This window comes from Nanorana parkeri, unplaced genomic scaffold, assembly GCF_000935625.1.
Source record: "Nanorana parkeri isolate BGI_ZX_2015 unplaced genomic scaffold, ASM93562v1 scaffold2247, whole genome shotgun sequence".
Lineage (NCBI taxonomy): Eukaryota > Metazoa > Chordata > Amphibia > Anura > Dicroglossidae > Nanorana > Nanorana parkeri.
The window spans coordinates 27,985-44,003 of NW_017308515.1; the positions used below are offsets into that span (position 1 = coordinate 27,985).

A 16,019-nucleotide genomic window follows, 5' to 3' on the forward strand; every position below is an offset into this window, starting at 1 on the left:
TGCTTGCTCCAGATATCAGAGGGCAAGCCGACACACTGCAACCACCAACAGATCATTTCTTTGAAAGATCTTTCCCAAAGCATGTTTACTCTGGTCAACTAAGCATGTTTGCCGTGGAGGGGGAGGGGTGGAGCACATGCATGATAGAGGCTTATGTGAAGAAAAGTAGTGATTGGCTAAAAGTTCGACAGTTCGACACAACCCCTGACTATCCCCATAGAGAACTGTCATGCAGGGATATCTGTGGATGTAAACTGGTGTCTATAGACAGATGGAGATTCTGTACATGAAACACAAAGAATATTTTTCTCCTTCTATTTGCAGCTTTTTTTTTACTGCCTTCCCTAGAACAACTTCAGTGATAATGAAAAGTACATACTTATAATCCTATTTCTCTGGCTAAGCCAAAATAATTCTTCTTTCGTCTTGCCCAGCTTCTGCTTGTAATAGGTTTGAAAGATACACCTCAACTGCAAATGGTTTCTTTATGAAAAACATATCATACGGCACACATTAACCAAGAACCGAGGCTTAAACATAACAAGTTGTAACGGCTCTCTTTTCATTTTTCATCAAATAAGCCTGATTTGAATTAAACAACCTCTGGAGGTAAAGTAATGCATATTATAGTAAACTGGTAAATGTAAAGCGTGGGAAAGGTTCAGACATTCCATCTCGCATATTGAATCAATTAATAGCATGTACAAGGAAACCATGATTATTTGAAGGAGTGGAGAAAAATGACTTGATTCTTTACAAGTATTACAGACTATTATTAGTATTCCAGATAGCCCTTGTTCTAGGGAGTCCATCATACTCTTTGATCTGTCTACTTCCACAGCTGGAAATCCTATGCCAAGCTCTAGAAGCAACACAAACTGACAACAGTCGCCTCCATCGAGAAAGTGAATTTGTGGCTGCAAATGTTAATCAGTGGATCAAAGAACAAAAGTAAGTAAAATTGATAAATGCTGCACATCATTTTCTGCATTGTTCAAACCATTTTTTTTAACAGTTAAAATCTCTTTTGGTCATCAGTATGGTGTTATGTTACAGTTGAGTTTTTTTTTTTCTTGTCTACAGCAGCTCTCTATTTCCAAGGCTCATTTTGTTTTCTCAGCAATACACTTTAAAAAAAAACTTTTATTTGGATGAACATGAGAAGTATTTTAAGATTCATTTTTCAAAATGTTCAATTCTCTAAAATGAACAAATAACTGATTATTACTTGATAACAGTAGGAACAAGGTGTCTATACATACTGTTGGTTTTTAATGCAATCTGCTTGTCCCCAGAGCCCCCAAACCTTGCTGCATGACATATGTAAATACTGACTTGAGCTCTGGCATGCCCACCACATTATACAATGTGGTTCACTTTGGCAATTTGTAGGGAGGCACATGTACTGTGCTGTGGGATAGGGTGGGGGCATGACAAAGGTTTGACTTGGAGGTCGGGTTTAGTGCATGGGTTCCATGGTTCCAGGAAATTATTTTTCACAAACCGGTGTTCTTATTAGCAAAATAATCCCATACCATGTGGAACAGGCAGTGATATAAATGTCTCCTACAAGGATACAGAAAATATAAACATGTTATTTTATCCAATGACATCCCTTTCTTATTCTATCCCAATAACTGGTGCCACCTGAGGCAGAATGTAGGGGGGAAAATCTCCCCAGTGGGTACACAGCAATAAAAGCTGGACAGAGATTCTAACTCTTCTACAAAATAAAAATTAGACTTCTCCATGAATGGGATGGGGATATAATTTTTATGTGCATGTATGTTACAATTCATTTCTGGTATTTGTATTTGTCTATGTGTGTATGTGTGTATATAGATATAGATATATATATATATAATGCTTTACAGTAGAAGTAATTCTGGCGGCTTAGCTGCCACCAGATTGCTTCTACGATTTGGTAACCGGGCCACCCCCTTGCCCTACACCCCTGCCTTGTTTCCTGGGCTCCGCTGCCATTCCTACGGGCCCAGGACCAGCTTGACATGTGTCGGGGGGAAGCTGGGGAGGAGAACGGTAAACGTCCGTTCACCAATTTCCTCCCCGTACTATGGGACCGGGAGCGACGCGTATTGCATTACTTCCGGTCCCATAGCTGTCAGTGCTGGGCCCCTGAAGCCCAGCTATAAGCTAATAAAGTGTGATCTGCTCTTCAATAGCTTATATGGAGTGTAAAGCCGATACTAGTGGTCTCTTGGACCCCCAGCATCACCTTAAAGAGTACCTGTCACCACCAATCTGCTATCACATGGGGCATTGTAAGCTCCCCCCTCCCCCCCCCCATGTGATAGCAATTACAGTGAAGTTAACAAAAGTTTTAAAAATAATATAAAATAAATTAAATGTAAAAATAATAAAAATATTTTTAAAGTCCCCCGTCCCAGTAAGCACGCGTGTCGTCACGTAAACACGCGTCGGGTGAACCTACGTATGAAAACAATGATCCCGCTACACATGTTGGGTATCGCTGCGCACACCAGAGTGAAAGCAATAATTCTGGGGCCAATATTTACTTTTATCTATAAACTGATGAACTGTAGGGGTTTTTAAAGCGTTGTGTATGGACTTTTTCGGGTACTGAATTCTGTTGCAGTTTCACGGACACAGTTTAAAAACACAATTTTTAAACTGGGCATGTTGGATATCTATTTACTTGTTGTAATCTCATCTTTTATATTGTACAAAAAAATGGTTTTATATAGTGTTTTGGGGCACTAGATTTAACTTAAAGTGACATTAAACCCTCAGATTTTTTAACATACACCAATACTGTAATTTGTGCCTTACTGTAATCCATGGTTGTTTCCCTTCTCTTTGCTGCCCTTCCTTTTAAATTTGTATCTCTTCTCATGCTGGGAGAGAACTTCCCTTTGCAGCTAAGTGCCTCTTCCTATAGTGCTGGCCAGTGGCGCAACAACCGGGGGGGCAGGGGGAGCGCTAGCCCCGGGCGCAGGACTGAGGGGGGGGGTGCCATCACCGACTCCAGCTAAACGAAGCTCCTGGCCGCAGATGCAGTGGCTCCCTCTCTTTGCCACATGCACCCGGCTCTGTCATTCGTGCGGCCGCTCACTCCTCCGAGGCCACTGGGGGCGGCCCTCTACAGTGCCTGATCAGAGGGCGCTTCTGCCTGATCCAGCCAGCCCGGATCGCATAGCGGCGATCCGGGCGGGCTGGCTGGATCAGGCAGACATACAGTCTGCGTCAAAACAGAAGTTCTGCCCAGCATGAGAAGAGATACAGATTTAAAAGGAAGAGGAAGGAAAGGAAGGAAATCCTTCTGTCTCTTCATGTAATCCCAGACAGACTCGATGATCTTGAGATCCTGGCTTTGTGGGGGTCAAACCATCACTTCCAGGACTCCTTGTTCTTCTTTACGCTGAAGATGGTTCGTGATTAAATTGGCTGTATGTTTGGGTTATTGCCCTGCTGCAGAATAAATTTGGGCCTAATCACATGCCTCCCGGATGGTATGCATAAGTATCTGCTGCATTTCTCCATTTCTCTCCAACTCCATTGGCAGAAATGCAGCCTCAGACTTGCAAGGAACCTTCACCATGCTTCACTGTTGCGGCAGACACATTATTGTACCGCTCTCCAGCCCTTCAGCAAACAAACTCCCTCTGCTGCAGCCAAATATTTCAAATTTTGACTCATCCATCCAGAGCACCTGCTGCTATTTTTTTTTTACGGCCCTGTGGCCAAAAAGCCATACCTCTGATGTGGAAACAAGGCTAAGCGTTTCAATTATGCATGAAAACATAGGAACTGGGGTGCAGAAAAATGGCAGCAGGTGCTCTGGACTGACTGATGAGTCAAAGTGGTTATTCAGGCTTCTTCCAATTCCAGCTTTGGGAGTTGTTTCTTTAGACAGGTTTTTGATCTGCACACTGTCCCAACTTCCTGTTTTGTGCAAGTTTCCGTTTGTCATTGTGTGTCCCCCAATCACTGAATCTATTTGACTCATTAATTATGTATGTGTTCAGCAGGTAAGAGTTTTTTCATCTTCGCTTTTCTGGCCTCCATCTCACACAGAGCATTTGGAGTGTGGTTGGAATGTCATCCAAATGTGAATGCTGGATACTTTTCTGCATCTAGCACATACAGTATGTGAACAAGCTCTGAAGTTCTGTTGCAGTGCTATACAAATATTATCAGTTAAAATGTATATAAAGTTAAAAAAAATGTTTTGTTATAGTTTTGAATAGAGTGGGGAAGTGTTAAAATAATCTGTCAGTTTTTTATTTGTGTGAGATTCTGCCTTGCTATTTGTCAAGGGTCTTAACCATTCCCCACTGTAAAAACTGGCTTTAGATACAATTTAAGCTAACACTTTAAACAGCTGCAAGTCCTTCCTTTTCATAGTGCAACTTATGGAGCACCTGTCTATTGTAATCTGCACCTCACCTGAAACAAACCAAAATGCTTGTCAAAGGAAAGCTTGTCTTAAGAGACAACTCAACATAAAGCAAAGGAAATTGAACACTGGGAAATCATTTGTAAGTGGATGTTAGTAGATTTATTAATCTACTGTTTTCTTGAAATATTTGGGGATGCAACAGAGAAAATTTGCATTTGGACATCTGCTCCTTCTGCCCAAATATACATTGACTGGCATTTTCTCAGGAACTGTGGCCAGGCAACCAACTCAATTTTCTTTTTATATTACTTTGGCGAATCTACTCTGGGGTTTATGACCACTGTAATTTGATTGGGGGTATTTGGATATATCTTTGATCTTAAGAAACATGTAAAGCTCCAGTATCCACCTAAAGCAGAAACTATTAGTACAATGTACTGTCCTTGCAGTAGAGTAAAACGTACATACTGCCTTAGTGTTTAGTAAGTGGGCTAATTTGTCTTCGTGGATATACTACTTAATTTCTACTCTTCAAAATATCATCACTCAAGCTTCTTTTACTTAGATCTTACATATTTTTTATGTATTATTTAGCAAAGTATCAAAAGTTTAACCAAACTGCAAAAGTGAAAACCTTTAAATACCACACATGTCACAAATCGTAGGTAAGTGAATTGAAGTTTAGTCTGTGTTTTTATTACATTATGTGTTTGGCATCACGACTTTCTTTTCCATTTGAAAGAAAGATTGCCAGACAGCTCAAGCAAACTTTCAAGCATCATATGAAATATTTATACATATCTCAATATTGCATTTTGTCAGCAGTTTTGAAATGCCTCCTTAATTGGGAGGCTTTTCCCCCTACTGGGAAAGCGCAGACTTGCGAGGCTGTGAGGTGGCTCCCTGAAGAGGTGGGAGAGGTTTCAAAGTTAAATCTGAAGTGCCATTAATTCAGCCTAGGTAAAATTGTGAACACATTTGGAATAGTGTTTTTCATTTGAATTCCAGCAGCAGAAGCCAGCAGAGTGCGTGGGCCTATTTATAAAATTAGAGGGCTGCACCTGGTAAGAAGTCCTGTTTTGAAACTTGGCCACATTATAATCAAAAACTGTTCTTTCCCAGTTCCCCACAGCTCTGATTATCATCATACCATGGCCCAGAAGTTTACTTTATTGCAGTGACATGCATTAAATCTTTCCAGAGTCTCTAGCTATGAGGCCAATCAGTTTCAGAAGAGAACAGAGTGTAATTAATTAAAGGACCTGTAAAGATATATTACATAATTTTTATAAACTGGTTTACATATGATATTTTAATAGCATTGATGGATGAATATGTGAAAGCTTCAGCAGATTATCAGAACAAAAGACTTAAATGGTATAACAGAAGCTGTACTTTTGAGCACACATATGACTGTCTGGTAAGCCAAAAAAAGAAACAGTTGTGATTTTGCTGTTTTGCTAACAAAGAGCATTATTTTCAGCTCTGGTGGAAAGCATGGTGGCTAAATACTACGCTTGTCTTTGTAGCCTTGGTGTCTATCAAGGACAGCAACTGCATGTAGTTTGCATGTTCCCCACATTTGTGCAGCTTACTGTTTTCTCCCACAATCTAAAAAGGTACTGGAAGGTTAGTTGGTTTCTGTCAAAATTAATCAGAGTTTGTGTACGTTTGTGTGAGTTTGTAGGGGTATTAACGGGTAGGGCATTGGTGCAGAGATCACAGTGAATGGTTCAGTGTTTTCAGTATTTGTTGGTGCTAGACCACTGTGTAAAATAGATAAATAATTGTCCTTGAAATTATATATTTACTTTTGTAAAGTTATGCTTTAAATGGTTTAAGGTCTTACAGTTCATTGTCAACACTGAGTGGCTTACTGAGAGCCATATAGACACTGTTGAAAACCATGCCAGCTGGGCCAAAAGTTTTCCGCACAAAATCCTCTTCATTCCTGTGGAAAGGTTCGCTGTCATGTGACCCATTGATAGATGTCGAGTCCGTAAGAATAAATGTGGTTGGTACACATGCAGAATTCAGGACAGGCTGGGAGGGTTTCCAGCGGCAGCTGTGTGACTCCCTGTGGGTTATGCTTAGAGTGTGGACAGGACAATGTAAGACCTAGGGGGTCCTTTACAGTATAAGTGTACAATAAAAAGTTATTCTTTAATTTTCTTGTATGCAGGATGCCAGTGTAGCATATTTTAGAAAAAGGGTAGATTTTAAAATTAAGGGTAGATTTCTCAGCAATGCTCAGCTGATGACAAGGCAATCCCAGTCTGCATTGCATTGGCAGTCTGAAGTCGTTTTGCCCTTCAAAGCAGGAAGTGAATGCTTTGCAAGTGTAAGTATTTCAAAATCATAGCATTTCACAACAGACACTTCTATGTTATTATTAACCATCTAACATGGAGGGATGCATTGATAGAATTAGATTTTTGAGTGTAAAGGTTTATTTTAATGTCTTTAGTCACCATATGGAATATTGAGGAGCATTTGACAAATAAGGCATTAGTGATGTCATGTACTGAATTATACACCAGTGTTAGAATGTTGCCATGATGGCAATGAATCTACCTGAGACTGGCATTTAAATAATTTGAACATTATTACCCCTGTTTTTCCATAAAATCGTAAGGATCGATGAGTCATAGTAGCAAAGCAAATAGATGAGTTAAATGCAGTATACAGCAGTTGCTAAACACTATAATTTTAATTGTTTTAATTATGTTTACCTTTGTTTAACATTTTTACCTACAACAAGATTTAACAGTTAACCAGTTTTATTTTGTAGTGTTTTTCTGCGTATTTTCTTTATTTATAATGATCAGCTTTAAAATATTACAATTTAATACATATGTATATTTTGAATTCTGGTAAATATGAAACATTGCATATTAGCATTATGTATTCAACTTTCCAGCTAGCAAGTGAAGCTTTAGTCTTCTTATCATATGTGAAGCATTGTATCACCCACAGCTAAGCTCAGAAACCTGCTAACAGACCTCATCACGGCAGAGATCAATGCTTTAGTGCAAGATTTTAGTTAGAGCAGGCCTTCTCTGCTGTGATTGCTTTTAAACAAACCATAATGCTCAGGGAATCCTTTGTCATATATTAAGTGTTTATCTAAAAATACAACAGTTTAAATAACTTTAAATTAAAAAAACAACTAAAATACAACTTATCTAAAAATATTACGATTCCCTAATGTGACAGGCTAAATACATAGAGGGGAATTTATCAAAACTGGAGCAGACAAAATCTGGAGCAGTTGCCCAGGGCAACCAATCAGCTTCTCTCTTTAGTTTGTTCAGTTAAGATTTGAAAATGAAAGATATTTGGTTGCTGTGCACAGCTGCTCCAGATTTTTCTGCTCCTGATAAATTCCCCTCATAGTGTTATATTGTGATTTTCACAATAAGGGAAGACTCTTTAAAGGGTTTCTAAACCCTCCGGGTTTTTTCTGCATATATCTACTGCTAGCAAGCAGTAGATATATGCAAAAAGTAAAAAAAATCCTCTTTAAAAGTGGTTTAAACTTACCTGTGTCTTCCCCGCGCGCTCCCGTCCAAAAATCTGAAAATGCTGGGGCGGGCGCATGCGCAGTTCGGATTTTTGGCCGGGAGACGAGGAGAGACACAAGGTAAGTCTCTGGACGCGTGCACCCGCATGCAGACACCGTGGGACAGGAAGTACCAGCAAGGACAGAGGAGTCAGCGCTGGATCAGAGACCCGCAGCAGCGCTGAAGAGAAGGCTGAAAATGACAGGATAGAAGAAGAAGATTGGATAAATAGACATCATTTAAGGTAAGTGCTTTAATTAACATTGGAGGAGGAAAAAAGTGTTTCCCTTTAATGTCACTTTAATGACTACCAGTGTGTGTGTTGTGTGTGCGTAGGGGGGAGCTTTCTCTAACAAAAAGTGCCGGGGGGGAGTGTAAGGAGGTTAGTTTTATTTTAATTTCCAACAAAGTAAAGTGAGGTATTTTACTGATCATTAGTGTAATTTTTCAAGGGGTGCACATTATTTTGGGGGACCCTGTGGTTTGTAGTAACATCCCTGCTTGAGGATCTCTGCATCTTAGCTCCTGGGCAGCGTGCATTTCACAGAAAATGGATGACTATTGGATGACTATTCAACTATGATGGGGTTGACATGCTGACTTTAGTTAGAGAGGTAGCAGATACTATCACTAAAACAGCATTACCGGTTTCTGCTTAGAGGGCATGGCCTACCTGGTGAGCTCCTAAAATTTTAATTCTGGCATTCTTCTGATTGTGCTTGCTGGCTCACTTGCTCTGACTTCTAACTGCCAGTATCCCTATTTTTTAAAAGGTTTCTGAATTTGAGGCAGCAACAAAGCAGATCAAGTGTTTCTATTTTCCAAGCACCATTACCCACTGTTCTCAGGTATTGCATTTGCTTGGAACAGCAGCATCTTGTTTAGTACTGGAATAGTGAAAGAACCTAGGGCAGTGGTGGCGAACCTTGGCACTCCAGCTGTGCCAAAACTACAAATCCCAGCATGCATCTGCCTCTGGGAGTTATGTCTGTGGATGTCAGAGCCTTGCAATGCCTCATGGGACTTGTAGTTCCAAAACAGCTGGAGTGCCAAGTTTCGCCATCACTGACCTAGGGCCACCCTTGAGGCTTCCAACGTTGCAGTAGTAAATAAAGTCTAAAGAGGGTTTCTATTTGCCAGGGAACCCCACAGATGTTTAGATTCACTGACTAATGTAAAGACTCAGCATTTAGTGGGTTACTGTTTTGACGGCTTGTTAAGTGACAGTCCATCAAAGAGAAGTGCTGAATTGTAAGACAGCAGAAAGTGTACACAGGCAACACACAACAGGAGACTGGGAAGCAGGACTGAAGTCAGGAGGCACAAGATACAAGAATGAAACAAGATTAGGGATCGGCACCAAAAGGATGAAACTAGCAGGGCTATTCACAAAAGGGTGAAGAGTTTGGAGAAGGCAGGAGAAGTAAACAATTTAGGACAACATAGCTGAACTGGAAAGTGAGCTAAATTAGAGATATTTTCCAAATCAGCTATTCTGGCCTAGATTGTTGACTTCTCCTGCCTTCTCCAAACTCTTCACCCTTTTGTGAATAGCCCTGTAGAATTCAGACAAAGGAACAGAAGGCACAAGCTTCAAAAGATACAGAGCTTGGGTCACAATAAACGTCACACAATGCACCGTCAATTCTTTAAGGAAGGAGAAATCCTAATTTTCTATTAGGAACTGATAATATTGATTACAGATAATCAGTGAAAGACACATGGGGTTGATTTATTAAAGGGAAATAGACAATTAATATTGCAACAGAATTTGCAGTTAGTTTAGTGAATGTGGTGAAATTTCAAGTTGAAAAGAATATCCAATCATGTAAAAGGAATTTTTAAAAAACACAAAACAGAACTTCACCTCATTCACTGAACTAAGAAAAAACTCTCTCTGCAAAGTGGTAAATTCCCTTGCAAAGTGAGCAGCCTATGTGCTTTTTGCGTAGCAGGTAATACAAAAGGGGAAAACTATAGATTGAAGCCACAGGGCAGTAGCAAAGAGAGTGCATAGAAGAACATTGTTCCCTGGATAAAATCCAGCTTGAATACTTATAGCAGTCCCAGTAGTATTGTACTAAGACTTTCCTTAAACTAAGTGAATGTGGTGAAAATTCACTTTCCAAAGACTTTCCAACTTTGTGCAAGGAAAATAAAAACTGTTTTTGCTTACACATGATTGGATAATGGAAGTAAGCAGAGCTTCATCTCATTAAAGCTGTCTGTTTCTTTAAAAATACAGTTATCCTTTAACCCCTTCATGACTGAGCTAGTTTTCAGGTTCTGTTCATAAATGACTGACACATTTTTTACATTTTTGCTGTGTGATTCTTCCACAGCAGTAATATACTTTCTTACTAAATGTACCCACACATATTATATATTGTTTTTTAGAGGACAGATAGGGCTATATAATTATATCACATATGTGTACCTAACCCCTCACTTAGTTTGAATAAAAAAAAAAAAATGAGGAAAAAAACTAGAAGAAAACACTTTTTTCACAAGTTTTGATTATTTTTTTTTTTTTAGAATTTTTTTATATTAATTATAGTATAAAAAATATATTTATATATAATTTATATTTTCCTAATTTTGTTTTACACTTTATTTTAATTTTTTTACACTTTGTAAAAAAAATAAAAATAAAATAAAAAAACTTTTTTTTTTCTTGTCAGTTTATATCAAGCAATCACTATGACAGCTTGATAAATTAATTTTTTTATTTTATTTTTGGCTATTAGGCTGATCCAAACTTAGGAACAGCTAATAATAACCTTAGAGACTGATCCTGACTTTAGTCAGATTCAGATCTCACTAAAAGCTCTTTGATCGTGCCTAGACGATCAGAAATGATACATTTCACTCAAAAGATACATTGTATCCTTTCAGTGAAATGTATCTAAACATCGGGCTCTCGAGCTGTCAAAACAAATAGCAGAGAGGTGAGGTGAGTCACTGCTGCCTCTCTGCTATTTTGAGCTGTCAAATACGGGATCGCAAATTGCGGTCCTCTATTTGCATGTAACGGCTTCATTCTTTCATTAATGAAAGGAAGAAGCTTTTACAAAAAGCTTAATTATTTCATTAATTAATGCCTCAATACTGAGACATTAATGAATGACTGTTAAATGCTGAGAATCAGCAAATACCGGCATTACAAAGCCTGATATAACTCGTCACGTACAGTGTACGTGGCCAGTCATATAGGCACAAATTGACAAGACGTACACTGTACGTCTCCCGTCACGAAGGGGTTAAAGGTCAACGTGGATTATATACTTTAAAACTGTTGCAGTAAGTAACCTGAGTAACATTACCACTTCACTGTTTTTGTTTGTCTGGAATTGCTCTTATATACTGTATTTAGAGAGTACATAAAGTTAGATAAAGAGTTCTTTGAACCTTTAACAAAAGCTGGCCAACACTTAATTCTAACTTAACATGTCCATACTGTTCTGTACTTAACTGAATACAATTACACTACTGATTTTAATTGTACCTTCATTCTATATTTTTGTTTTGCTTGTATTTCCTGAGCTATTTCAGTTCCACAACTATTGAAATGTTTTAGGTTTTCCAACTTTTATTTCCAAATCAAATATTTATTGACCTTCAAGCTTTTACTACTGATTCAAGAGGAGATTATTTTCTCCCCTCCAGTAAAGTTTTGATAAGAAATTAGCATGTTTAATTTAACATAACATTAAATCATGCTTGTTTTTATAGGCTTTGAAAGACATTTGGCAAAGTCAGTTCATATGACTGCATTCTCTTACCCCATGAGATTAAATTGTTAATTTACTGGTGAGACGGAATCCAAATGTGCAAATAGTGTCTAATTACAAAACATGATAGTTTATAGCAAGAATATTAATGTAGTAGATGTAACACTGTTCACCACAATGGTTAAATTTCCAAAGAAAACAATTGCACCAAAAGGGAAGCAATTACACTTAGCAATTAATAGGATATATGCATATTTGTATTTGCACCAGTTTTGCCTTCCCAAAAGTGTATCAGCTTTGCCTGTCAAAACAGCCTGACATTCAGCTGCAACAGGAGTGTTTCTGTAAGCATATCCAATATATACCAGTGGATATTTTTTCCCCATGATAGAATTTCTTTAAAATATAGTTGAGTGCACATCAGCTAGATGCAAAATATTGTTAATACACCATCTTTCCATTCATTAATATTTTGTGGAGTATTTTATTTGATTTTCGTTATTTATTGAGGGACATAGGAGTAGTAGCAGTATTTATAGACAAGGCTAGTCACCTTATAACTAACACCACAGCCATGCTACCTACGTTTTGTGCTAGTGTCCTAGGAACTAGGATGCTGTTTCCTTAGCTCTGCTGAGGTAATCTTTTTTCCCTTCCTAAATTACTTTTTATCAATTTTTTTGTGGTTGATTTTACTTCAGTCAATCTCTCTTTGTTAGTGTTCCCTATCTACCTCTACAGTAGTCTGTATTACTGACCCCTCTGACCTTACACCTACAAGTGTACCAAAGGCCTCTGTTGTAATCTCTGTCTCAGGCTCAGAGTCTGCACAGTCTACTCCTATGTTTAACCAAGTCATTGATGATTTGGATATATTTATGTCCACTCTATTTGGTTTGTTTTGCTTTCGATACCCGGTATCAGTGCTGATACTGGGCATTAGCTCCGATACAAAGTGCAGATACCGGCACTTTATATTTTGAAATTATTATTATTATTATACAGGATTTCTATAGCGCCAACAGTTTGCGCAGCGCTTAGTCGAAGTCGGCACTGTAAACAAGAGTCGGGCTTCACAGGAAGACTGCTGAGGTCCCCAGCAAGGTTCCTGCAGCCTTCCTGTGAATGTGTTGCTTGTGTACAGCACTGGCCAAAAATCTCCTTCTCCACACCACACGCACCCACTGAGACCGACCAGGATGAGACTGCACAGCCTAGCATAGAGCCACACAGCCACCTGAGAGCGAAACAGCCCACCATTAACCCTGCACATCCCAGCATAGGGCCACACAGCCACTATTAACACCCCGCACAGCCCACCATAGACCGTGCACAGCCACCTGAAAGCCAAACACCTCACTATTAACTCTGCACAGCCCAGCATAGAGCCACACAGCCACAATTAGCCCTGCACAGCCAAGCATAGAGCCTGCACAGCCACCTGAGAGTTGCACAGCCCACCATTAACCGCGCACAGCCACCTGAGAGCCAAACAGCTGACCATTAACTCCCCAGAGCCCAGCATAGAGCCACACAGCCACCATCAACCCCGTGGAGCCCACCATAGATCCTGCACAGCCACCTGAGAGCCAAGCAGCCCACCATTAACCCTGAACAGTGCAGCATAGGGCCACACAGCCACCATTAACACCCCACACAGCCACCATTAACACCCCACACAGCCCACCATAGACCCTGCACAGCCACCTGAAAGCCAAACAGCCGACTATTAACTCCGCACAGCCCAACATAGAGCCACACAGCCACAATTAACCCTGCACAGCCCAGCATAGAGCCCGCACAGCCACCTGAGAGTTGCACAGCCCACCTTTGACCCCGCACAACCACCTGAGAGCCAAACAGCTGACCATTAACTCCCCAGAGCCCAGCATAGAGCCACACAGCCACCATCAACCCCGTGCAGCCCACCATAGACCCTGCACAGCCACTTGAGAGCCAAACAGCCCACTATTAACCCTGCAAAGACCCGCATAGAGCCTCACAGCCACCCTTTAACCCTGCACAGCCCAGCATAGAGCCCGCACAGCCACCTGAGAGTTGCACAGGCAACCATTAACCCTCCACAGCCTCCATAGAGCCCACACAGCCCACCTGAAAGCCTGCACAGCCCAGAATAGACCCCACATAGCCATCTGAGAGTCCGCTCAGTCCACCATAGATGCTGCATAGTCACCTGAGAGTCCGCACAGCCCACCATAGATTCCACATAATCACCTGAGAGTCCACACTGCCCACCATACACCTCACATAGCCCCCCTAAGAGCCCACACAGCCCAGCATAGAACCTGCACAGGCCACCTGAGAGTCTGCACAGCCCACCTTAGAGTCCACACAGGCCACCATAAACCCTGCATAGCCCATCTGAGAGTCCCACAGCCCACAATAGAACCTTCACAACCCACCTGAGAGTTTGCACAGCACACCATAGAAAATGCATAGCCACCTGGGAGCCCGCACAGCCCACCATAGACCCCACATAATCACCTGAGAGTCTGCACAGCCCACCATAGGTCTCGCCTAGCCCCCCTGAGAGTTCACACAGCCCAGCATAGAACATGCACAGCCCACCTGAGAGTCCACACAGCCCACCATAGACCCTGCATAGCCCACATGAGAGTACCCACAGCCCAACATAGAACCTGCACAGTGACTTGAGAGTCCACACAGCCACCATAGAACCTGCACAGCCCACAATAGACCATTGACAGACCTCCTGAGACCCCACAGAGCCACCTGAACTGACACATGACACTAAAAAAGTATCGATGCTCGTACTTGGTTTGGAAAAAATGGTATTGGTGCATCCCTACCCAGAATGAGTAAACAAGGCTGTTTCGATGCCCTTTTCTGGTGGTAATTCTGCTGTGTGAAACTGTATCAGAAAAGATTGCATCCTTTAACAGAGATTTCTCTAACATGGTGGACAATTCTCTTGTTTTGCAGCTTATGAGGAAGCTGCATGATACTCTTCACTACAGCTCTGCTTTTTAGAGGCCTTATAGAAGTGCCATTGTGCCTCCATTATGCTTATGTCTATCCAAATGTGTAGCGTACTTTGGCTACTGGCATGGGATGTAGAAGACTCCCCCAATTAATATCTTATTAACTTACCATTTTAAGGCAGACATCTTTTTGGCTCTATTTTAGACAGTGGCGATCTAGACCTGGAGATCTAGATCTAGACTGGAGATCTAGGTCTGTCTCCTATGTTGTTCACAGATCTTGCAAACACCATCCCTCTTAGAGATACAACCTTCCCACTTGGGTTGTGTTTTCTCTTCTTCGGGACCTCTTCTCTTTTTTAAGAATGCCCAGGTTTTCATCAGTGGTTTATTTTTGACTCCCAGTTACTTCTAGCTTTCCTGGCTGACTGTACTTTAAGTACATTACTCTGAGTAATTTGCCTCCCTTTATTAAGGAACCTCTTCCATAAGAGTTTGTTGTCTCCTTTAAACCCCTTGTCTTTTTATACAGGATCTTTTGACCTGCCAGGTTAATTCTATATTAATTTCACTCAGATACTGCTTTCATCAGATTCCCATTTTGTTTAGGACCCTGATCTAGCATTGACTTCTCCTTCTTGTTTTTTTTGGGGGGGCTCCCAGCCTGTTAATCCTCATTTACAGGGTATCTTCCTTCTGTAGTCTCTAAGTATAATAGGCATTATAATCTTATCCTTGAGGTTGTTTCTCCCTGGTGTTCCTTGGACTTGCTCCACTGATGGGGTTTTGATTCTCATTTATTTTATGTTAATGTCTGTAAAGCAGATATGTAAGCCTACATCACTCTCTTTTCTACCAGGATGTAGCCCTTTTTTCTCTGGAATCTGGTTTATGCTTCAGTTAACAACCACAGGGATATCTCTTGCCATGTCAGTACTTTATCTGGCCACCTTATACCTTTTTTGGAGTGTTTTTTTCTGTATCTTTTAAGAATAAGGACACTCCTCGTACATGTTATGCTGTCTGGTTCTTTATGCATGTCAGCACATATGCCTTCATGGGTTTATCTGGTTAGATCCGAGGTTCCATTCTGTTTTGAGATTTATTGTACCTCTTTTCTCATGTTTTGTTTTTTTGATTGGTGTTTTTTCTGCCAATATTCACTTCCAGAAGGCAACAGCATATAACCCCACTCATAAATACTACTACTACTATTATTGGGACCCTCAATGAAATGCAAAGTTGACATTTATGGGTAAGTGCTTATGTAGTCAAAGCATTTAAAGTTAGACTAGCTAGGTCCTAACCCAACCTGATTACATTCATACAGTTTTCCCTTTAGGAAATGTTTCTTGATTGTTGTTAAAGAGCTGAGGTTGCT

General features: G+C 40.5%; 1 protein-coding gene across 1 annotated transcript in view; it reads left to right on the plus strand.

The window, feature by feature from the left end:
• LOC108801197 (protein CROWDED NUCLEI 3-like) overlaps positions 1-16,019 on the plus strand; it is a gene marked incomplete at its 5' end in the record, with an annotated part of 125,793 nt that overhangs the window by 24,835 nt on the left and 84,939 nt on the right. The window contains one exon of the mRNA XM_018573129.1: positions 842-951. Coding sequence (XP_018428631.1) covers positions 842-951 — 110 coding nt within the window. The remainder of the gene's footprint in view (positions 1-841; positions 952-16,019) is intronic.